Source organism: Oncorhynchus tshawytscha, linkage group LG13, assembly GCF_018296145.1.
Source record: "Oncorhynchus tshawytscha isolate Ot180627B linkage group LG13, Otsh_v2.0, whole genome shotgun sequence".
In the NCBI taxonomy this organism is placed as follows: Eukaryota; Metazoa; Chordata; class Actinopteri; order Salmoniformes; family Salmonidae; genus Oncorhynchus; species Oncorhynchus tshawytscha.
The window spans coordinates 18,692,124-18,716,802 of NC_056441.1; the positions used below are offsets into that span (position 1 = coordinate 18,692,124).

The window sequence follows — 24,679 nt, forward strand, 5'->3', positions numbered from 1 at the left end:
AGAATCATCTAGAATGTCATTGTATGCTGTAGATTTCCCTTCACTGGAACTAAGGGGCCGAGCCAAAACCATGTAAAACAGACCCAGACCATTATTGCTCCTCCATCAAACTTTACAGTTGGCACTATGCATTGGGGCAGGTAGCTTACTCCTGGCATCCGCCAAACCCAGATTCGTCCGTCAGACTGTCAGATGGTGAAGCTTGATTCATCACTCCAGAGAACACATTTCCACTGCACCAGAGTCCAATGGGGGCGGGCTTTACACCTCTCCAGCCCGATGCTTGGCACTGTACATGGGGATCTTAGGCTTGTGTGCGGCTGCTCAGCCATGGAAACCCATTTCATGAAGCTCCCGCCGAACAGTTATTGTGCTGATGTTGCTTCCAGATGCAGTTTGGAACTTGGTAGTGAGTTTTGCAACCGAGGACAGACGATTTTTACGCACTACACAATTGAACACTCGGCGGTCCCGTTCTGTGAGCTTGTGTGACCTATCACTTCGCGGCTGAGCCATTGTTGCTCCTACACATTTCCACTTCACAATATTAGTACTTAAAATTGACCGGGGCAGCTCTAGCAGGGCAGAAATTTGATGAACTGACTTGTTGGAAAGGTGGCTTCCTATGATGGTGCCTCATGTTTGTGTATGGAGATTGCATTGCTGTGAGCTCGATTTTATACACGTGTTAGCAACGGGTGTAGTTGAAATAGCTGAATCCACTCATTTGAAAGGGTGTCCACATACTTTTGTATATAAAGTGCATTCTGAAAATATTCAGACCTTGACTTTTTTCACGTTGTTACGTTACAGCCTAATGCTAAAATGTATTTGTCATGCATAGGTGTAATAGGTGGCAGGGAAGTCAGGCGCAGGAGAGTCAAATGGAGTGTAAAATGGAGTCTTTTAATAAAGTCCACGGAGTATGCTCCATAACACTAAATGTGCATAAACACACAAACATGGGTACGAGGACCCGACACGCACCTATACAACAGTCACACTACACTGACAATAAAACAATCTCTGACAAAGACATGAGGGGAAACAGAGGGTTAAATACACAACAGGTAATGAATGGGATTGAAAACAGGTGTGTGGGAAGACAAGACAAAACCAATGGAAAATGAAAAAAGGATCAATGATGGCTAGAAGACCGGTGACGTCGAACGCCGAGCACCGCCCGAACAAGGAGAGGCAACGACTTCGGCAGAAGTCGTGACAGTATTAAATAAAAAAATGTCCTCATAAATGTATACACAATACCCCATAATGACAAAGATTATTTTTTATTTTTTATCCATTTGCAAAAAATGTGCAGTGTGTAACCAGCTCAACATGGATAGGACACATGAATGTATGTATACACATATCACACACAATAACTACACTGACACGATGTGACGACAAATCGTGTCTATGAACAAAATCCATATTTAGACATCCATTTTGTTTCAGGTTCATCTCTTTTATTGCATTCAGTTTGTTGTTATCTCCTTCATTTGATTATTTTACAACAGTGTGTTGCTGTTTTAAATTGACTTTAAGATTGATTTGAAGTGTGGTCGTTGTCCCTGACTCAATGAACTCTGCTAATCTGTAATCTGTGTCCCACCATCCCTCCATGATATCAGTGAACCATGTCTTCACCTGAGGACAGAGACAGTATGACCTGACTTCAATCTGAGCCAATGAGTAGGACAACAAATCGCCACCCTATGAGTGGAATCTGAGAACAGAACACTGAAATGAGCTGCAGAGCTAAAGAAAAGCCATCTTCACTCACAGTGGGTGTTTAGCGTGTGTTCTGTGTGTGTGTGTGTGTGTGTGTGTGTGTGTGTGTGTGTGTGTGTGTGTGTGTGTGTGTGTGAGAGAGAGAGAGAGAGAGAGAGAGAGAGAGAGAGAGAGAGAGCGACTGCATATTGGATCAGAGCAGAGGCCGTGTCAGATGAATTGGGCATTTACTGCTGTCACGCCTTGGTCTTAGTATTTTGTGTTTTCTTTATTTATTTGGTCAGGCCAGGGTGCGACATGGGTTTATGTTGTGGGTGATTGTTCCTGTCTTTGTGTTAGTTGTCACCAGATAGGCTGTATAGGTTTTCACGTTCCGTTTGTTGTTTTTGTATTGTCGTGTTTATTCGTCATTAAACATGTATCGTATTAACCACGCTGCATTTTGGTCCGACTCTCTTTCGACGGAAGAAAACCATAACAACTGCATTATCGCCATTATCTATCTATCTATCTATCTATCTATCTATCTATCTATCTATCTATCTATCTATCTATCTATCTATCTATCTATCTATCTATCTATCTATCTATCTATCTATCTATCTATCTATCTATCTATCTATCTATCTATCTATCTATCTATCTATCTATCTATCTATCTATCTATCTATCTATCTATCTATCTATCTATCTATCTATCTATCTATCTATCTATCTATCTATCTATCTATCTAACATTCTGACCTTTATTCCTTTGTTTGTCTTTATTTAGTATGGTTAGGGCGTGAGAACCATATTTAGGTAGCCTGTTTTCCTTTGTGTTTTGTGGGTGGTCATTTTCAGTGTTTGTGTGTCTGCACCAAATATAACTTTCGGTTGTCACTTTGTTGTTTTGCATTTTTGAAGTGTTCAGTTTCTTATTAATAAGATTAACACTCAAAACCACAGGGGGCTAAGCGCTTTGGTCCTCTCCTTCTTCCAATTTGGTCAGGCCATGACAACCCTGTCACTATCTATCTATCTATCTATCTAACTATCTATCTATCTATCTATCTATCTATCTATCTATCTATCTATCTATCTATCTATCTATCTATCTATCTATCTATCTATCTATCTATCTATCTATCTATCTATCTATCTATCTATCTATCTATCTATCTATCTATCTATCTATCTATCTATCTATCTATCTATCTATCTATCTATCTATCTATCTATTCAATCAATTCAATCAATTCAATGGGATTTATTGGTATGGGAAACATATGTTAACATTGCCAAAGGAAGTGAAGTAGATAATATACAAATGTGAAATAACATAAAACATAAAACATTACACTCACAGAAGTTCCAAAATAATTTAGACACTACAAATGTCATATTATGTATTAATTACAGTGTTGTAACGATGAGCAAATAGTTAAAGTACAAAAGGGAAAAGAAATAAACATAAATATAGGTTGTATTTGCAATGATGTTTGTTATTTACTGGTTGCTCTTGTCTTGTGGCAACAGGTCACACATCTTGCTTCTGTGATGGCACATTGTGGTATTTCACACAATAGATATGGGAGTTCATCAAAATCGGGTTTGTTTTCAAATTGTTTGTGGATCTGTGTAATCTGAAGGAAATATGTATATCTAATACGGTTATACATTTGGCAGCAGGTTAGGAAGTGCAGCTCAGTTTCCACCCCATTTTGTGGGCAGTGTGCACATCTTTAGAGCCAGGTCTGCCTACGGCGACCTTTCTCAATAGCAAGGCTATGATCACTGAGTCTGTACATAGTCAAAAGTTAAGTTTGGGTCAGTCTTAAGTATCGACCTACTGAATCATTCTAATTCTTCTCTGCATGCATTATTTGGTGTTTTACGTTGTACACTGAGGATATTTTTGCAGAATTCTGCATGCAGAGTCTGAATTTGGTGTTTATCCCATTTTGGGAATTATTGGTTGGTGAGCGGACCCCAGACCTCACAACCATGAAGGGCAATGGGTTCTATAACTGATTCAAGTATTTTTAGCCAGATCCTAAATTGTACATGTAGGTAGCACACAGGAGGACATTTTATCTCTATCTTCAACTAGCGTTCTCTCTCTCTCTCTCTCTCTCTCTCTCTATCCTCTCTAAGTTAACTCTGATTCCCTGCTGGGTACTTTGGCACGCTAATGGCTAGGTCATTCTCATTTCACAGTCAAATGGGTTTCCTTTGGGTCTATAATGTACTCCCCCCTCCCCCATGTTCACCCTCTCCCCTTTGTGTTCTTCATTATCCCTGTCTCCTTCTCTCTCCCTCTATTTTCTCTGTCACCTTTCCCTCCCTATTTTTGTCCCACTACCCCTCTTCTCTGCTAAGGTATTATTTTCATACATACACCCATGTCCCTTACCTCTCTCCTCATTTTCTCCTTCCATCCATCTCTCTCCCTCCCCTCTCTCTGTTTGTCACGGTTTCTATATAAACATCTATGTTTTCTCACTCCCTCGCTCTCCCCCCTCTCTCATTTTGCTAATCACATTTTCTATACATTTGTGTTCTCTCACTCCCTATTGGATAAATAACATTTTCCACAGATGTCTGCATGCTCTCTTAACCACTCTCTTTTCCCTCCCTCCCTTCCTCGTTCTCACACACACGTTGTTGCTCTGCAACACACCCTCTCTATAGATCCATGAACTATGTTCAGTCAAGCTCCATCTTCTTCCATTCCAACCCTCTGCCTATCTGTTCCTCTCCGCATCTTCTTTAGACCATCTCTCATCCCACTTTCCTCTCCTTCTCTCCACATCTCTCCAATCCAGAGGTAGCATACTCTCCTTACCCTTTGTGCTGCAGCTATTAGGGATTAGGTTCAGTCCCTGGCAGAGATTTTCATATTTACTAAAATAATTCCTGGATTTAGTTGACTAATCCTACGCTTTTGTGATATTGATTTAACATATATGGCTTAGCGCTTCTGGCATTTAATATTATGTTTTAAACTACTGTATCAGTTTATCCAATAACCTATTTAACTATGCATATCGTAGCTGGAGGAGAGGCTTGGAGATGCTGTGTAGGCACAGAATGGATCAAACCCCAATGCATTATGGGTAGTTGGGTATTTGGGCATACTAGGGGGTAGTTTGCGATTGTGTGTGTGTACGTGTGTGTGTGTACGTGTTGTGTACGTGTACATGTGTGTATGCTTTCGAGGTATGTGTGTGTGTGCATGCATGTGTGTGTGTGTGGTAGATGGGTATTTGGTCTCACTAGGGGCCCTGTGAGGGTCTGTGGTGAATGAGCATTGAGGGCATTAGAATGGGGACTTATCGTCTTACTTCATAGTGTCTTACTAATCTCTTTATAGGGGCGCTGCATCATCTGGACAATGCTGTATTATATTAATATATGCTGGAGCTATTGGCATATTCACAAGAGTAATCCTTCCCATGTCTGAGCTGATTCTCTGTCTAGCTAGCTAGCTGGTACTGTACACTTCAGTAGGAGAAAGTCAACATACAGTAAACACAGACAGACAGACAGACAGACAGACAGACAGACAGACAGACAGACAGACAGACAGACAGACAGACAGACAGACAGACAGACAGACAGACAGACAGACAGACAGACAGACAGACAGACAGACAGACAGAGATGTTTACACATACACACTAACCTCGCGGCGCATGACACAGTGCACAGTAATGATGACGAAGCCCTGGACAGAGTCAAAGACAGCAAACAGCACCTGAAAAAGAGCAGAACAGGAGTCAGTTAGCATATACGAGAGAGAGAGAGAGAGAGCGAGAGAGAGAGAGAGAGAATTTATTTTGATAATCTATACAAAAACATCCCACAAAAAGACTTACAACATAAGCAATTATAAATCATGAAAAATGGAACATCCTTGAATCAGTCATTAAAAACAACCTAAATCCATTAGATTACCCAATAACCCAACAAGAAATAAATGAATATCTCAAATCTATCAAATGAAAGAAGGCTTGTGGTCTAGATAACATTGAAATGAAATGCTGAAAAACAGCACACCTGAGTTGCAAAATGCTGTGCTTAAATTGTTCAACGTGGATTTAACTTCTGTCTGCTTCCCTGATGTCTGGGGAGACAAATCAGACCCCAATAATTACAGGGAATTTACGTAAACAGCAACTTGAGAAAGGTTTTCTGTAGCATTTTGAATTCAAGAATTCAAACCTTTCTTCAAGAAAAAAATGTAGCATTTTGAATTCAAAATTCAAGAAAAAATGTAGCATTTTGAATTCAAGAATTCAAACCTTTCTTCAAGAAAAAAATGTAATAAGTAAATGTCAAATTGGCTTTCACCCCAACTATCGCACTACTGACCATATATACACCTTACACAGACTAATTAAAAATAGAGCAAAAAATAGGGCAAAATCTTTGCTTGCTTTATTGACTTTAAAAAATAATTTGATTCTATTTGGCACAAAGCGCTATTCTACAAAATTCTCCAAGGTGGCTTTGGTGGTAAGGTGTATGGCTTAATAAAATGTATGTACACAGAAAACAAGTGTGCAATAAAAACCAAAAAACGGAATTATTTTCACAATGTTGAGGTGTGACACAAGGCTGCAGTTTGTGTCCAAATCTTTTCAACATTCATATCAATGAATTAGCAGACATGTTGGACCATTCTCCAGCCCCAGGACTCACACTATTTGACAGAGGTACCAACCAAAGAAGTTCTTCAACAGAACCTTAATATTCTAGAGCAATATTGTCAAAATTGGGCCTTGGCAGTAATTTTTTTGTGTGTAAATCATGATTTTCCCCCAAAAAACAGAAACACAAATATAAATTCACCCTGAACACCACCACCACAATTGAACACACAAAAAATTACTCATACCTTGGTTTGACGATATCTGCATCGGGAAACTTTAATATGCAGTGAATGCAGTCAAAGATAAAGCCCGCAGAGCATTGTATGCAATAAAAATGTAATTATTCAAAATCAACATCCCAATTAGAATTTGGACAAAAATATTTGACAGTGTAATTCTCCCAATAGCTCTTTACGGAAGTGAGGTTTGGGAGCCACTCAATAAGCTGGACTTTAATATGTGGGACAAACATCCAATTGAAGCCCTACATGCAGAATTCTGTCTGAAAATTCTAGAAGTCCAGAGAAATACACCAACAAATGCATGTAGGGCAGAATTGGGCCGCTTTAAAATGGTAATGAAAATACAGAAAAGATCATTAAAATTTTGGCTATATCTAAACTCAAGTCAAACTTCAAGCACTTCAAACTCAAGAACTGAGCCTAGAAACAAGCCCTCCCAGTCAGCTGGTGTTGAACTTAACCAACCAAGCTGACACCAGCTCTGCTTCAAAATAAATAATTCCAATAAACAAAGTCATGAACCAATCAAAGGACTCATATTTACAACATTGGAAAAACGAAACAAAATCCCAAAGCCGACTAATTTGCTATTTTTATTATTTTTCTAAACAGAGAATATGAATTGGCTGATTCTCCCTACTCTGCCAGAGATATGAAACAGAGACAGATCCTTACCAAGTACAGGCTGAGTGAGCACCAATTGGCAATAGAAACCGGCAGACATTAAAAGACCTGGCTACCCAAAGAGGAGCGTGGACGTGGTCACTGCACCACAAGGGGGGTAGAAACAGAGATGCACTTTCTCCTTTACTGTGATAAATATTCCTCACCAAGAGATTCATTATTCACAGAAATTACTACATTTATTCCAAATGTTTACTTATTAACTTCTTCGATATAGGGGACGCTCTTTTAATTTTTGGATAAAAAACGTTCCCGTTTTAAACAAGATATTTTGTCACGAAAAGATCCTCGACTATGCATATAATTGACAGCTTTGGAAAGAAAACACTCTGACGTTTCCAAAACTGCAAAGATATGATCTGTGAGTGCCACAGAACTGATGCTACAGGCGAAACCAAGATGAAATTTCAAACAGGAAATGCCCCAGATTTTGAAGGCGCTGTGTTCCAATGTCTCCTTATATGGCTGTGAATGCGCCAGGAATGAGCCTACACTTTCTGTCGTTTCCCCAAGGTGTCTGCAGCATTGTGACGTATTTGTAGGCATATCATTGGAAGATTGACCATAAGAGACTACATTTACCAGGTGCCCGCTTGGTGTCCTCCGTCGAAATTATTGCGTAATCTCCAGCTGCGTGCATTTTTCCATTTGCTTCAGAGAAGAAACCCAACTGCCACGAATGATTTATCATCGAATAGATATGTGAAAAACACCTTGAGGATTGATTCTAAACAACGTTTGCCATGTTTCTGTCGATATTATGGAGTTAATTTGGAAAAAAGTTCGGCATGTAATGACTGAATTTTTTGGGTTTTTTCTTAGCCAAACGTGATGAACAAAACGGAGCGATTTCTCCTACACAAATAATATTTTTGGAAAAACTGAACATTTGCTATCTAACTGAGAGTCTCCTCATTGAAAACATCCGAAGGTCTTCAAAGGTAAACGATTTTATTTGAATGCTTTTCTTGTTTTTGTGAAAATGTTGCCTGCTGAATGCTAGGCTTAATGCTATGCTAGCTATCAATACTCTTACACAAATGCTTGTGTAGCTATGGTTGAAAAGCATATTTTGAAAATCTGAGATGACAGTGTTGTTAACAAAAGGCTAAGCTTGTGAGTGAATGTATTTCTTTCATTTCATTTGCGATTTTCATGAATAGTTAACGTTGACCTATGGTAATGAGCTTGAGGCTATGATTACGCTCCCGGATACGGGATTGGTCGATGCTAGAGGTTAACGTTGGCCACCTTGCCACCTATCTAACTAATTGAAAAATAACATATCACACTAATTGGAGTGGTTCGAATCTACCCCTGAGTCCAGGTTGATAAAACTGTCATCTCCCACTTCTCCCACTTCTCTGTGACATCTCTCTCCTATCTTTATCAAACAGCTGATGTCTCTTCTCAGAACTACTGGTGGGATGTGTGTGATGCAGCTCCTGGATCAGTTCTAAACAGTGTTTCCGGTGAGCCCTACAGCAGACAGCTCAGAGTGCAAGAGAAGAGGGAGGAGAGTTGGATGTCTCTTCATTGCTCGACGCAAGAAGTTAAATCCAGAGGAAAAACAAAATATACTCATGGGCGAAGGAGCAATGGCTCCTCTTGCAGCCAAATATGCATTTGCCTGCCATAGCCTGAGGGACACTGAATAATAACGTCTGTATAGTAAACAGTAACTTACTTATTATTAGTATTAATGTTATTACTATTATTGTTATTACTATTATTATTGTTGTTTATCATTCCAAAAAGTAATGGTATGGGTGATAATGGTAATGATAGCAATGTAATGATGGTGGTGGTAGTAGTAGTAATAATGATGGGAGGAGTAGTACTGATGTAATGGTGAAGATGACAGTTATTTGGTTATAAGTTAGTTATAGTTTCATTTTACATGTTTAGCTTTTTATATTTATTACATTTCAACTATATTGTTGTTATTTTTGTATTTCATTTTGTAGTATTATTTACTACCATTTAATATTATTATTTGTTATTCTTTATAATTTTATTACAATGTATATTGTATACATTGTTAGCTTTGGCAATATTGACACAATGATTTCATGCTAATAAAGCAGATTGTGTGTGTGTGTGTGTGTGTGTGTGTGTGTGTGTGTGTGTGTGTGTGTGTGTGTGTGTGTGTGTGTGTGTGTGTGTGAAGACAGCAAAATGTACCTGGAACAGTGTGGAGCGGCGGTCGGTGATGGCCAACACAGCAGACATCCAAGTCAGAGCCAGCAGAGGGAGAACTACACAGGAACTCCACAGGGACGCCCTGAGAGAGGAGAAAGACCGGAGAGGAGATTGAGAGGAGAGGGGAGAAGAGGAGGAGGAGATGGAGAGGAGAGGAGAGGGGGAGGAGATGGGGAGGAGAGGAGAGGAGAGAAGATGGAGAGGACAGGAGAGAAGAGGGAGAGGAGATGGAGAAGAGGGGGAGAGGAGAGAAGATGGAGAGGAGAGGGTAGAAGAGAGGAAGGAGAGGAGAGAAGAGGGGGAGGAGATGGAGAGGAGATGGGAGAAGAGGGGGAGGAGAGGAAAGAAGAGGGGGAGGAGAGGGGGACAGAAGTTCAGCCTCTAGAATCTTGGATGGCAATTCACTCATAACACATTCACACATGTGAGTGTGACCACAACCACACACACCAGCACACACACAAACCCACAGTGACACACACGAGCACGCACACAAACCCACAGTGACACACACGAGCACACACACCAGCACACAGTGACACACATGAGCACACACACGAACACACAGTGACACACGAGCACGCACACGAACACACAGTGACACACACGTCAGTTGCTCTCCAGACGGTGTGATGGATGTAGAACGCGGCCAGGTGAGAGACAGATAACTGACAGCTGTCTATAAGGGGTCTGCTGATGTGAGATCCCAGCATGAGTGTGTGTGTGTGTGTGTGTGTGTGTGTTCCCTCTGGTTACCCATGAAATCTGACACCAATTGAATATGTTCATGCTGTCATAGTTTCATATCCAGAGTGTTAGACTGTCAGGAAGACAGATCTGTCTTTAGCCTCAGAGAGAGAGACAGACAGACAGACAGACAGACAGACAGACAGACAGACAGACAGACAGACAGACAGACAGACAGACAGACAGACAGACAGACAGACAGACAGACAGACAGACAGGCAGACAGGCAGACAGACAGGCAGACAGGCAGACAGGCAGACAGACAGAAAAAGGGATAGAGGGATAGAGAGAGAGAATGAGAAAGCTGGTGAGGGGGAGATGTAGAAAGAGAGAGAGATGGAAGAGCAGAGATGGTCATATTAACTCTCAGACAACTCTCTTTGCACCCCACCAATGAGAGAGTGAGGACAGTAGGGGAGAGAATACAGAAAGAAAGAGACAGAGTGTGTGTGTCTGTGTGTGTGTCTGTGTGTGTGTGTGTGTGTTTCTGGGTGTGTGTCTATGTGTGTGTGTGTGGCTGTGTGTCTGGGTGTGTGTCTGTGTGTGTCTGGGTGTGTGTCTGTGTGTGGACTAACATGGCGCTGCTGGCTGTAGAGCTGGACATAGCTGTACTTGAGATCACACCACACTTGGAGCATTTCAGGAGCAGTCTGCTACGCGACGCCTCCAGCGGTGGACTTTAAGACACACAAACACACACACACACGACGAGGGAGGATACACACACGACGAGGGAGGATACACACACGGCGAGGGAGGATACACATACGACGAGGGAGTATACACACACGACAGGGAGGATACACACACGACGAGGAGGATCACGACGAGGGAGGATACACGACGAGGGAGGATACACACACGGCGAGGGAAGATACATACAACGAGGGAGGATACACACGACGAGGGAGGATACACACACGACGAGGGAAGATACACAACGAGGGAGGATACACACGACGAGGGAGGATACACACACGACGAGGGAGGATACACACAACGAGGGAGGATACAAACACGATGAGGGAAGATACACACGAGGGGTAGGGCACAAACACGATGAGGGAAGATACACACGAGGGGTAGGGCACAAACACGATGAGGGAAGATACACACGAGGGGTAGGGCACAAACACGATGAGGGAAGATACACACGAGGGGTAGGGCACAAACACGATGAGGGAAGATACACACGAGGGGTAGGGCACAAACACGATGAGGGAAGATACACACGAGGGTAGGGCACAAACACGATGAGGGAAGATACACACGATAGGGCACAAACACGATGAGGAAGATACACACGAGGGGTAGGGCACAAACACGATGAGGGAAGATACACACGAGGGGTAGGGCACAAACACGATGAGGGAAGATACACACGAGGGGTAGGGCACAAACACGATGAGGGAAGATACACACGAGGGGTAGGGCACAAACACGATGAGGGAAGATACACACGAGGGGTAGGGCACAAACACGATGAGGGAAGATACACACGAGGGGTAGGGCACAAACACGATGAGGGAAGATACACACGAGGGTAGGGCACAAACACAGGCAAGGGGGAGGAAGGACACACAAAAGACAAAGGAAAACACACAACCGGAAACACACACACACACACACCCAGAAACACACACACACACACACACACCCAGAAACACACACACACACACACCCAGAAACACACACACACACACACCAGAAACACACACACACACACACCCAGAAACACACACACACACACACCCAGAAACACACACACACACATTTAACAAGTAATGGGAGCATTGGGGCGCAAACCGCATACACACATTCACACACATGAGAGTGAGGAATGGATGGGTTGTGCGGTTGCAAAGGAAGACAAAAAGTACAGAAGGACAGATGGACAAGAAGAGAGGGAGAGGAACACAGAAAAAAAGGAGAAAAATGTTCAAACCTCAAAGTAGAGTAGCAATGGACAACAAGTCAGAATACAAAGATCATGACAGAATGCAGTGACAGAGAAACGCAAGCGAGAGGAAGTAGAGCAGAGAGAGAGTGAGTGAAAGAGAGGGAGCAGTGAGAGAAAGAGAGGGAGCAGTGAGTGAAAGAGAGGGAGCAGTGAGAGAAAGTGAGGGAGCAGTGAGTGAAAGAGAGGGAGCAGTGAGAGAAAGTGAGGGAGCAGTGAGTGAAAGAGAGGGAGCAGTGAGAGAAAGAGAGGGAGCAGTGAGTGAAAGAGAGGGAGCAGTGAGAGAAAGTGAGGGAGCAGTGAGTGAAAGAGAGGGAGCAGTGAGAGAAAGTGAGGGAGCAGTGAGTGAAAGAGAGGGAGCAGTGAGAGAAAGTGAGAAAAGAAAGAGCAAAGAGGAGGCAGAGGAACTGCCTAACAATATAGCTAACACTGATTAATAAGAATGTACAGTGAGACAGACGGGAACTGCCAGGACCAACTGTTTCTCTCCCCCCAGCGTGTGTGTGTGTTTTCTGTTCATGACCTATTTCAGTGATGATTAGTTCGTGTGGGTGTTTGGGACAGGCCAGTCTAAACAGCTTGTTGAGGTCTTCTGCTAATGGCCAGTCTGGGGGCACTGGTCATTACCAATAGGCCTCAGTGGCTCAGTGCTGGAACCATGATACAGATGTGTCTGGACAGTAATAAAGTCATGGTTCGGGCAGAGTGAGTCAAGTTGGTTTTGTGTGTGTGTGTTTGTGTTGAATGCTCTATGTGTGTGTTGAAAGCGATGTGCGCATTGAAAGAAGTGTTTTTTATTGATATCGCTGTGCGTGTATAAATGTGTGTGTGTGTTGGGGGAACTGTGCTGAGGGTTGTTTAGTGCTGACTCAATGTGAAGCTTCATTGACTCTTGGAGTGCTTTCCCTCACATCCGAAACCAGCCGCAGCCTGGTGTGTGTGTGTGTGTGTGTGTGTGTGTGTGTGTGTGTGTGTGTGTGTGTGTGTGTGTGTGTGTGTGTGTGTGTGTGTGTGTGTGTGTGTGTGTGTGTGTGTGAAATACACTCAGAGTACTTGTCCTCTCAGAGGAAGCCAGGCAATGAGGCTACTGAGGTCAGACAGGGAGAGAACACAGCTAGACCATTAAAGAGAGGCTTGCTGCTGCTGATGATGTGTGTGTGTGTGTGTGTAATGCTCAGTGCAGACTGATGGGGCAGTACGTAGTGTGGCTATGCTACATTAGCCTCCCAGCACATCTCATTGCCTTAGTGCCATCCACAGAAATACACTAAAACTAATGGGAAGTTGTCCTATTAGCATGGGGATGGAGGGAATGTGTGTGTGTGTGTGTGTGTGTGCGTGTGTGTGTGTCAGTGTGTGTAAGTATATGTTTCTGTGAGTGTGTGTGTGTGTGTGTCAGTGTGTGTAATTATATGTTTCTGTGTGTGTGTGTGTGTCAGTGTGTGTAAGTGTATGTTTCTGTGAGTGTGTGTGTGTGTTTGTCTGTCAATCTCTTTGTTTGTGAGGCCCATTTAAGCAGAAGCGTACTGCACCAAAAGGTTCAGTGTTTGCAGGGGGATGGGACTGATTTCAAAGGTTGATAGACCGAGTGCGTATGTGTGTGTGTATGTGTGTCTGTGTGTCTATGTGCATTGTGTGCATGTGTGTGTCTGAGGGATCTTGTCCTTGGGTGTTGTTCTCTCTGTGCATGTGTGTATGTCCTCTGCGTGTGTGTGTCTTCTGCATGTGTGTGTCCTCTGTGTGTGTGTGTATGTCCTTTGTGTGTGTATGTTAACTGGCTTAATCCCCATAGCGGCTCGGGGGAACAAGCCAATCTACACCGCAGATAGAGAACTATACCATTAACCCTTACATAGAGAACTATACCATTAACCCCTAGAGAGAGAACTATATCATTAACCCTTATATAGAGAACTATACCATCAACCCTCAGAGAGAGAACAATTCCATTAACCCTCAGATAGAGAACTATACCATTAACCCTTATATAGAGAACTATACCATTAACCCTTATATAGAGAACTATACCATTAACTCCTAGAGAGAGAACTATATCATTAACCCTCAGAGAGAGAACTATACCATTAACCCTCAGATAGAGAACTATACCATTAACCCTCATATAGAGAACTATACCATTAACCCTCACATAGAGAACTATACCATTAACCCTCATATAGAGAACTATACCATTAACCCTCATATAGAGAACTATACCATTAACCCTCATATAGAGAACTATACCATTAACCCTCATATAGAGAACTATACCATTAACCCCCAGATAGAGAACTATACCATTAAGCCTCATATAGAGAACTATACCATTAACCCCCAGATAGAGAACTATACCATTAACCCTCATATAGAGAACTATACCATTAACCCTCATATAGAGAACTATACCATTAACCCCCAGAGCCCCTAGCAACAAGATTGATTTGACATCACAGGACAATGGAGAGAAGAGAGAGAAGAGAGAGAAGCGAGAGATCAAATCAATTTGCAGGGAAATGAAAGCATGGATTTAGCTGGGAGGACATTGAAATCTCTGCTCATTGGATTAGTACCAATGACAAATCACCGCTGATGGAATTACAGACCAGGGAGTAGAGGAAACCACTCTACTGTACTGTGTGTGTGTGTTGTGTCCCCGTGTGTGTGTATCTGTGTTGATGCATGTGCGTGTGTATCTGTGTCGATGCATGTGTGTGTGTATATGCCCATACATATGTGTGTGTGTGTGTATGTGAGACTGCATTATGAATCATTATACGTAAACTGTATGCATGTCCATGACCTTAGTCTGTTTGTACATCGTCTACACATTATCATAGTCAATCATGTCACCCTGGGAGCCATTATCACAGTAGCTACTAGATATACTGTATGTTCCTGCAATGCCTCTGTAGAGTCAAAATAGACTGAGTGGTATTTATGTCATTGATGTTGACATCCTTGATGTTTTAGTCTCTACAGGCCATGGTAAATGAAAATGTGTAGGAGTGTTTGTATAGTAATGTCATGAATGGTTGTCTCCTCTGAGTATAAAAAGCCTCTATACTCGCTCATTAACATACTGTATGTGAAGAGTTAAAGGCTTATAACTGCAGTTGTCGGTCTATGGTGGCCTGAATTGGTTCCCAATCAGAGGCAGCTGTTTATCATTGTCTCTGATTGGGGATCCTATTTAGGTTGCCATTTTCCATTTTGGTTTTGTGGGTTATTGTCTATGTGTAGTTGGCTGTCAGCACTCGTGTTATATAGCGTCACGGTCGTTTTGTTATTTTGTTAGTTTGTTTGATGTTTTTTTATTAAAAGGTGAATGTATTCTTTTCACGCTGCGCCTTGGTCTCATCGTTATGACGGACGTGACAGCAGTCTATTTGTGTGTTCAGGGTTATTTAAAAGAGTTGACATACTCATGGTTTCTCTTTGTCTGCAACTTTGTGGGACTCATCTTTCTCCATAAGATCTCTTACGCAGATAAGGATGCAGGAACCATAGAAATAGAATCACTAGAGAGACACCCATTGACCTGATTCATGTTTATAGTCACTCTATTTATATTGTTGGAACAAGTAAATATTGTATACGCATAATCAAATCATCCCAAAACAGTGAAGAGTCCTTGCCCCTCCAGGTAGATGCTGAGCATTGAATGTAGATGGTTGTGGACACATATTTTGCAGATGTTATTGCAGGTGCAGCGAAACGCTTATGGTTCTAGCTACAACAATGCATTAATACAACAATACAAATGCAAAAAATGAACTAAGAAATGAATGGTCCATGCATGGTGTGTGTTGGTGTGAGACAGGCAGACTGTTCTAGTTTTATAGTTCTAGGTCTGGTCTACCTACCCAGCTCTTTGCTTTTTAGACTTGTCCGAGATGCCATCTCGAGACATGAGCTTGTTGAAGACCACAATGCCAATCAGCATGTTCACCTAGAGAGACAGACAGACAGACAGACAGAGAGAGAGAGAGAGAGAGAGAGTAAATAATCAGATTCATGTCCAGTTTTATTGTCATTTGATTCAGGCTTCTTGACAAGGCTCTGCAATCACCATAATCAATGGACAGGGTGATGTAGTAGAAGAGGGCAGATTGTGCCTTGAGTCTCCGCCCCTCTGTCCCGACCATGTCCTGTTTAGGACAGAGGGGGTCTATTAAGCCTCCTTACAGCTGTGATCCCTGACCCACTGATTCACAATACACACACACCCATGCACCCAGCCACTCATTCACACATGCAAACAGACATACCCCAGCCAAGCAGCACTTTTCCATTCGGAAATCCTGCCCATCTGGGAGATTTTCCACATCAGTGACATGTCACTCTTAATCCTGATCCCGTTTGCTCCCCTCTCTACTCCTCCCCCCTCTCTACTCCTCCCCCTCTCTACTCCTCCCCCTCCACTCTCTCCCTTCTCTCTTTCTTTCACCTTCTCACCTGACCCTATCCTTGTCCTACCAAATTGAATCCCTTGTCTCTCTTTATGTCAGTCTACTCCCACTGCCTGCCATAGAAAAGCTTGTTTATTCACCTTGAGAAAAGAAAGGAGTTTAGAAAGGAGATTAGTGATCTTTACTCCGTGACCTCCGTCTGTTTTCTGATTGAATGTTTTTCCATACTAACCTTCGTTTTGACTGCATTGATACAGCAGAAACATTTATTTTTCATTTCTTGTCTTTCGATAGTAATCTATATCTCTACGGCACTGAGCACTTCATTGATCTCTCATTTTCAACCATGAATCTGCACTGATTTGTTTTAGATGTTCATGTCTTCCATGTTGTTTGATGCTTTCATCTGCGTCTTTCCTTCCTGTTGACATTCCCGTCATGTCCGGCCCCATTACCGTGGGAGACGCCGGTCTCCAGCCCCGTTATTTGCCGAAGGCTATATTTATTATTTTCTTCATTAATTAGACGGTCATCCTGGGGGAGGCCTGTGTTCCTCTGATGTACCCCTCTCAATTACATCTGTTTGTTTGAGGGGCTACCCGAACACAACACGAGGTGAGCAGGGACAAACAGTAGCTATAGATGTACACACACACATTGCAAACACCTGGTTTGTCACAAACACATATAGCCACATGCACATACACACACACACCGACCCACACACACACACACACACAGTTGTAATATAGTGCCTGTGTTCATCTGGATAATTGATAGTGTGCGTATTGACACAGGAACTCCCGCAAGCTGCCGTCACTAATCCTACAAAGAAGCATAAGGTAGAGATATCCGTTATTAACACAGCCACAGAGGCATTCTACTCTCTGCAAAGTAGAATATTGTTATTGTTTTAATAAAGGCTCATCAACTAAATATAGAGGTGTACCTTGGAGTTTTAGAAGGATTACCAGGAGGACCATTGCTTCCAATGAACATCTTTCTACCTATTTTATAACAACTTGCAAGTTGAATAGCACACAAACATCTTGTCACGCCCTGGCCTTAGTTATCTTTGTTTTCTTTATTATTTTGGTTAGGCCAGGGTGTGACATGGGTGATTAATGTGTTTTGTCTTGTCTAGGGTTTTTTGTAGATTTATGGGGTTGTGTTCTTTCAGGTGTCTAGGTAAGTCTATGGTTGCCTGGATTGGTTCTCAATCAGAGGCAGGTGTTTATCGTTGTCTCTGATTGGGAGCCATATTTAGGCAGCCATATTCTTTGGGTATTTTGTGGGTGATTGTTTCCTGTCTTTGTGTTTTATAAACCAGTTAGGACTGTTACGGTTTTCACGTTTATTGTTTTGTAGTTTGTTCATGTTTGAGTTTTCTTATTAAATAACCATGAACTATAACCACGCAGCGTTTTGGTCCACCTCTCCTTCTCAGGAAGAAAGCCGTGACACATCTATACAATTTTCTCTTAGTACTGTATTGACTCCGATAAATATACTGTATCTATGCCTAAAGAAGTGAACTCATGCTTTACAGTAATGGAAACCTTGGAAAGGTTGAAAAGGCTGCAAATGATGAAAAGGCCGAAGGAGGGTTCTAAGTACCAGAACACAGTTAGTCAAACAATGAACAAGTAAATCATGTTTAGCCCTCAACATAGGGATGCCAGTGAGGCACGGTAGAATGTGAAGAGACAGCGAGGAGACAGGATTGTGTAGTGGCACATTGGAGAATGCTTTCTCTGTAAATGTTCTCTTCCACTGTGTCTGACACGGGTAACTCTGAAAGAAACCACTAGTGGCAAATAAACAAATAAATGACTTTGTGGTGTTTATCTTCCTTCTGTCCTCCAGTGATGGGAGCCTGATGAGGACCTAGAGTGGTAAAAAAAGTTGCTACGGTATGTCAACCCTCAGGGGCCATCTAAACCATATGTAGTTCTGACCCCTTTCTGATGTGTACGACAGGCATAACAAATAGCTAAAGGGAGGATGATAAGTTCAGAGGCGGGACAAGCCTGCCGACAGAGAGCCAGAATGACCAATGAGAACAGGGATAAAAGTGGGTACCCACCAATACGATGACGGCTGCAGGACCAACAAAGGCGTAGAGAAGCCCGCCTTCCAAGGACAGCCAACAACTAAAATAAGAGAGAGAGAGAGAAAAAAAGCATTATTATGAATGTAAAACTTCTTCAGCGCATAAGCCCTGTTCTGTCAAATGTATTTTAGTCTGTGTTTAATGACTAGTACCTATGTGTGAGAACCACTTTGCTATTGGTCTTTAGGGGTACCTAATACTTCCAATGCAGGCAATTAAAACCTGTATTTACTTAAGGGATTAACATTCATACCCCTTGACTCATTTAACATTTTGTTGTGTTACAGCCTGAATTCAAAACATCAAATATATTTTTCTACTCTCATCTACACACAATACCTGATAATGACAAAGTCAAAACATGTTTTTAGAAATGTATGCAAATGTATTAATAATGAAATACGTAAATATCTCATTTACAAAGGTATTCACACCCCTGAGTCAATACATGTTAGAATCACCTTTTGGCAGTGATTAGAGCTGTGAGTCGTTCTGGGTAAGTCTCTAAGAGCTTTGCACACCTGGATTGTACAATATTGGCACATTATTAATTTCTAAATTCTTCAAGCTCTGTCAAGTTGGTTGTTCGTCATTGCTAGACAGCCATTTTCATGTCTTGCCATAGATTTTCAAGTTGATTTAAGTCAAACTGTAACTAGGCCACTCAGGAACATTCAATGTCATCTTGGTAAGCAACTCCAGTGTATATTTGGCCTTGTGTTTTAGGTTACTGTCCTGCTGAAAGGTGAATTTGTCTTCCAGTGTCTGTTGGAACAGACTGAACAAGGTTTTCCTTTAGGATTTTGCCTGTGCTAAGCTCTATTCCATTTCTTTTTATCCCCAAAAAACTCCCCAGTCATTGCCGATGACAAGCATACCCGATAACATGATGCAGCTGCCACCCTGCTTGAAAATATGAAGAGTGGTACTCAGTGATGTGTTGTGTTGGATTCACACCAAACATGATGCTTTGTATTCAGAACATAATGTACATTTCTTAGTCACCTTTTCTGCAGTTTTACTTTTATACCTAACTGCAAACAGGATGCATGTTTTGATATGTTTTATTCTGTACAGGCTTCCTTCTTTTCACTCTGCCATTTAGGTTAGTATTGTGAAGTAACTACAATGTGGTTGAACTATTCTCAGTTTTCTCCTATCAAAGCCATTAAACTCTGTCACTCTTTTAAAGTTACCATTGCATCATGGTGAAATCCCTGAGCGGTTTCCTTCCTCTCCGGCAACTGAGTTAGGAAGGAAGCCTGTATCTTTGTAGTGACTGGGTGTATTGATACACCATCCACAGTGTAATTAATAACTGTGCTTAAAGGGTATTCAATTAAAGCTTTTTTTTAACCAATCTACCAATAGGTTCCCTTCTTAGCGAGGAATTGGAAAACCTACCTGATCTTTGTGGTTGGACCAGTGTTTGAAATTCACTGCATGACTGAGGGACATTTGTACGTGTGGGATACAGAGATGAGGTAGTCATTCAAAAATCATATTAAACACTATTATTGCACAATGAGTCCATGCAACTTATTATGTGACTTGTTAAGCAAATGTTTACTAAACTTATTTAGGCTTGACATAAAAAAGGGGTTGGCTACTTACTGACTCAAGACATTTGAGCTTTTAATTTTGTAAAAACATAATTCCACTTTGACATTATGGGTTAGGCCAGTGTAGGCCAGTGTAGAGCAGTGTAGGCCAGTGTAGGCCAGTGTAGGCCAGTGTAGAGCAGTGTAGGCCAGTGTAGGCCAGTGTAGAGCAGTGGCCAGTGTAGGCCAGTGTAGGCCAGTGTAGAGCAGTGTAGGCCAGTGTAGGCCAGTGTAGGCCAGTGTAGAGCAGAGCCAGTGTAGGCCAGTGTAGAGCAGTGTAGGCCAGTGTAGAGCAGTGTAGGCCAGTGTAGAGCAGTGTAGGCCAGTGTAGAGCAGTGTAGGCCAGTGTAGGCCAGTGAGCCAGTGTAGGCCAGTGTAGAGCAGTGTAGGCCAGTGTAGAGCAGTGTAGGCCAGTGTAGGCCAGTGTAGGCCAGTGTAGGCCAGTGTAGGCCAGTGTAGAGCAGTGTAGGCCAGTGTAGAGCAGTGTAGGCCAGTGTAGGCCAGTGTAGAGCAGTGTAGGCCAGTCTAGGACATTTTTTATTCAGTCTGTAACAAAACAACAAGGGGTGTGAACTTTCTGAAGGCTCTGTATGTATGACCCAAAGTGCACTGCAAATTACATGACCATACACAACTTGTTGATATCCTTGATCTTTGAGTCTCTAAAGTGCAGGGTAAATGGAAACGTGGGAGTTTTTGTACAGTGGAGTTCAAGTCCTTGGTCTAGATCCAATGAAAGGTCATGCAGGGTCGTCTGCTCGGGCTGTAAAAAGCCTCTTCCCTGGCTCTTTAAAATACTGTATGTGAAGAGTTAGAAGTTTACAGCTGCAGTCTATTTGTGTGTGGTGTGTGTGTATCCGTAACCACTCTCAAATTCATAGACAGAGCTATGGATACAAGGACTGACCACCCATGATATAAAAAGAATCGTTTTAACCGTGGTTTGAGGCTATACAGTGCTTGTTTACATTTACATTGTTAACAAACATTGTGTTCTGATGGGGTACGACAGCTGAACTAAGCTAATGGGGCATTTGGAAGTTATATTCTTCTATAATCAATAGGTATATATACATGCATGTTAATTCTCAGTTACCATTGAAAAGTGCACTGCAAATCACATTACCATACTCAGAAACACAGAGTGCTAATGATGAAAAGCCATGTTGGGTATGGAGTTAAGACGTCACAGGTCATAGGCAAAGGGTGAAAGGTGAAAGTGTGTACTCACTAGCTGGGTGTACCGTAACCTCTGGCTCTAGTGAAACCTACTGACACAGCAACCACCAGGGCTGGGAGACCTAAGAGAGAAAGAGAGAGAGAGATGTATTATCTATTTCACTTGCTTTGGCAATGCAAACATATGTTTCCCATGCCAATAAAGCTCATTGATATTGATTGAATTGAGAGTGTGAGAGTGTGAGAGTGTGAGAGAGTGTGAGAGAGAGAGAGAGAGAGAGAGAGAGAGAGAGAGAGAGAAAGAAAGAAAGGGAAGTGAGAGAGAGAGAGAAAGAAAGAAAGAAAGAAAGAAAGAAAGAGTGAGTGAGTGAGTGAGTGAGATAGAGAGGGAAGCGGGAGCAGGAGCGAGGGAGGGAGAGAGGAAGCAAGAGAGAAGGGAGCGAAAGAAAGAGAGAGAGAGACATACACAGGAAAAAGAGAAATAATAGAAATACAAGCGGCAGGTAGAGAGGATGAGAGGAGGAGAGGGTGATGGGGAGAGAGGAGGAGAGGGTGATGGGGAGAGAGGATGATAGGGATATAGGATGATAGGGAGAGAGAATGATTGGGAGAGAGGATGATAGGGATATAGGATGATAGGGATATAGGATGATAGGGATATAGGATGATAGGAGGAGAGGATGATAGGGAGAGAGGATGATAGGGAGAGAGGATGATAGGGAGAGAGGATGATAGGGAGAGAGGGTGAGAGGAGGAGAGGGTGATGGGGAGAGAGGATGATAGGGATATAGGATGACAGGGAGAGAGAATGATAGGGAGAGAGGATGATAGGGAGAGAGGATGATAGGGAAATAGGATGATAGGGAGAGAGGATGATAGGGATATAGGATGATAGGGAGAGAGAATGATAGGGAGAGAGGATGATAGGGAGAGAGGATGATAGGGAGAGAGGATGATAGGAGAATAGAATGTTAGGAGGAGAGGATGTTAGGGAGAGAGGATGATAGGAGGAGAGGATGATGGGGAGAGAGGATGATAGCGATATAGGATGATAGGGAGAGAGAATGATAGGGAGAGAGGATGATAGGGAGAGAGGATGATAGGAGAATAGAATGTTAGGAGGAGAGGATGATAGGGAGAGAGGATGATAGGAGGAGAGGATGATGGGGAGAGAGGATGATAGGGGGAGAGGATGAAAGGAGGAGAGGATTATGGGGAGAGAGAATGATAGGAGGAGAGGATAATAGGAAGAGAGAATGATGGGAGGAGAGGATGGTAGCAGGAGAGGATGGTAGGGTAGAGGATGATGGGGAAAGAGGATGATAGTGGGAGAGGATGAAAGGAGGAGAGGATGATGGGGAGAGAGAATGATAGGAGGAGAGGATAATAGGAGGAGAGAATGATGGGAGGAGAGGATGGTAGCAGGAGAGGATGGTAGGTTAGAGGATGATGGGGAGAGAGGATGGTAGGTTAGAGGATGATGGGGAGAGAGGATGGTAGGGTAGAGGATGATGGGGAGAGAGGATGATGGGAGAGAGAATGATAGTAGGAGAGGATAATAGGAGGAGAGAATGATGGGAGGAGAGGATGGTAGCAGGAGAGGATGGTAGGGTAGATGATGATGGGGAGAGAGGATGATGGGAGAGAGGATGATAGGAGAGATAGAAGGAGAGGAGGAGAGGATGATGGGGAGAGAGGATGATATGGGGAGATAGGATGATAGGAGGATGATGGGGGAGATAGGAGGACAGGATGATGGGAGAGAGGATGATAGGGGGAGATAGAAGGAGAGGAGGAGAGGATAATAGGAGGAGAGGATGATGGGAGGAGAGGATGGTAGCAGGAGAGGATGGTAGGGTAGAGGATGATGGGAAGAGAGGATGATGGGAGAGAGGATGATATGGGGAGATAGGATGATAGGAGGATGATGGGGGAGATAGGAGGAGGGGATGATGGGGAGGGAAGATGATATGGGGAGATAGGATGATAGCAGGGCAATGGGGAGAGAGGATGATAAAAGGAGAGGATGATAGGAGGAGAGGATGATAGGAGGAGATAGGATGACAGGAGGATAATGGGGAGAGAGGATGCTATGAGGAGAGGATGATAGGGGAGAGGATGATAGGAAGAGAGGATGATAAAAGGAGAGGATGATAGGGAGAGAGGATGGTAGGAGGACAGGATGATAGAGGGAGAGGATGATGGGGATAGAGGATGATAGGAGGGAGGATGATAGTGAGAGAGGATGGTAGGAGGAGAGGATGATAGGGGGAGAGGATGATGAGGAGAGGATGATAGTGAGAGAGGATGATAGGAGGAGGAGAGGATGATAGGGGAGAGGATGATGGGGATAGAGGATGATAGGAGGAGAGGATGATGGGGAGAGAGGATGATAGGAGGAGAGGATGATAGGGGGAGAGGATGATGGGGATAGAGGATGATGGGAGAGAGGATGATAGGGGGAGAGAGGATGATACGGGAAGAGGATGATGGGGGAGATAGGAGGAGAGGATGATAGGGGAGAGTGGATGATATGGGGAGATAGGATGATGGGAGAATGATGGGGGAGAGAGGATGATAGGATGAGAGGATGATTAAAGGAGAGGATGATAAGAGGAAAGGATGATAGGGGGAGATAGGATGATGATGGGGAGAGAGGATGATGGGGAGAGAGGATGATGGGGAGAGAGGATGATGGGGAGAGAGGATGATAAGAGGAGAGGATGATGGGGAGATAGGATGATAGGAGGAGAGGATGATGGGGAGAGAGGATGATGGGGAGAGAGAGGATGATAAGAGGAGAGGATGATGGGGAGATAGGATGATAGGAGGAGAGGATGGTAGGAGGAGAGGATGATAGAAGAACAAATATGTATCAGCAAGAGAATAGATGTATCCTCTTGACAATACATCAACACAATGTGCTATTTTGCAACATTGAAATTCAGTTAGACCAAGAAAATGTACTGTAATTTAACTCGGACATGTAACGTGTGACTGAAATACACATGGACATAATGGGGACTTACCTCCTCTCGTCACTCTCTCTTAGTTAATGGATGTATCTAGGGATGTAACAGGGACTAGCCCGAGGCAGGAGAAGTAGGCCTAGTAAGGATCAGAGTTCACTACTAAGGGTATTACAGCCTTGGTTAACATACTCCGTAGGGTCCC

At 42.9% G+C, this 24,679-nt stretch overlaps 1 protein-coding gene across 10 annotated transcripts in view; it reads right to left on the reverse strand.

Annotated features, from left to right (window-relative positions):
* LOC112236880 (adhesion G protein-coupled receptor B2-like) overlaps positions 1–24,679 on the reverse strand; it is a 507,905-nt gene that overhangs the window by 59,076 nt on the left and 424,150 nt on the right. For 9 of the 10 annotated variants that reach the window (XM_042295299.1, XM_042295293.1, XM_042295291.1 and 6 more), the window contains 6 exons: positions 21,558–21,627; positions 18,699–18,765; positions 16,067–16,152; positions 10,822–10,923; positions 9,482–9,581; positions 5,402–5,473 (listed from right to left, as the gene is read on the reverse strand). In XM_042295299.1, coding sequence (XP_042151233.1) covers positions 5,402–5,473; positions 9,482–9,581; positions 10,822–10,923; positions 16,067–16,152; positions 18,699–18,765; positions 21,558–21,627 — 497 coding nt within the window. The remainder of the gene's footprint in view (positions 1–5,401; positions 5,474–9,481; positions 9,582–10,821; positions 10,924–16,066; positions 16,153–18,698; positions 18,766–21,557; positions 21,628–24,679) is intronic. The other variant, XM_042295295.1, reaches the window with a different exon arrangement.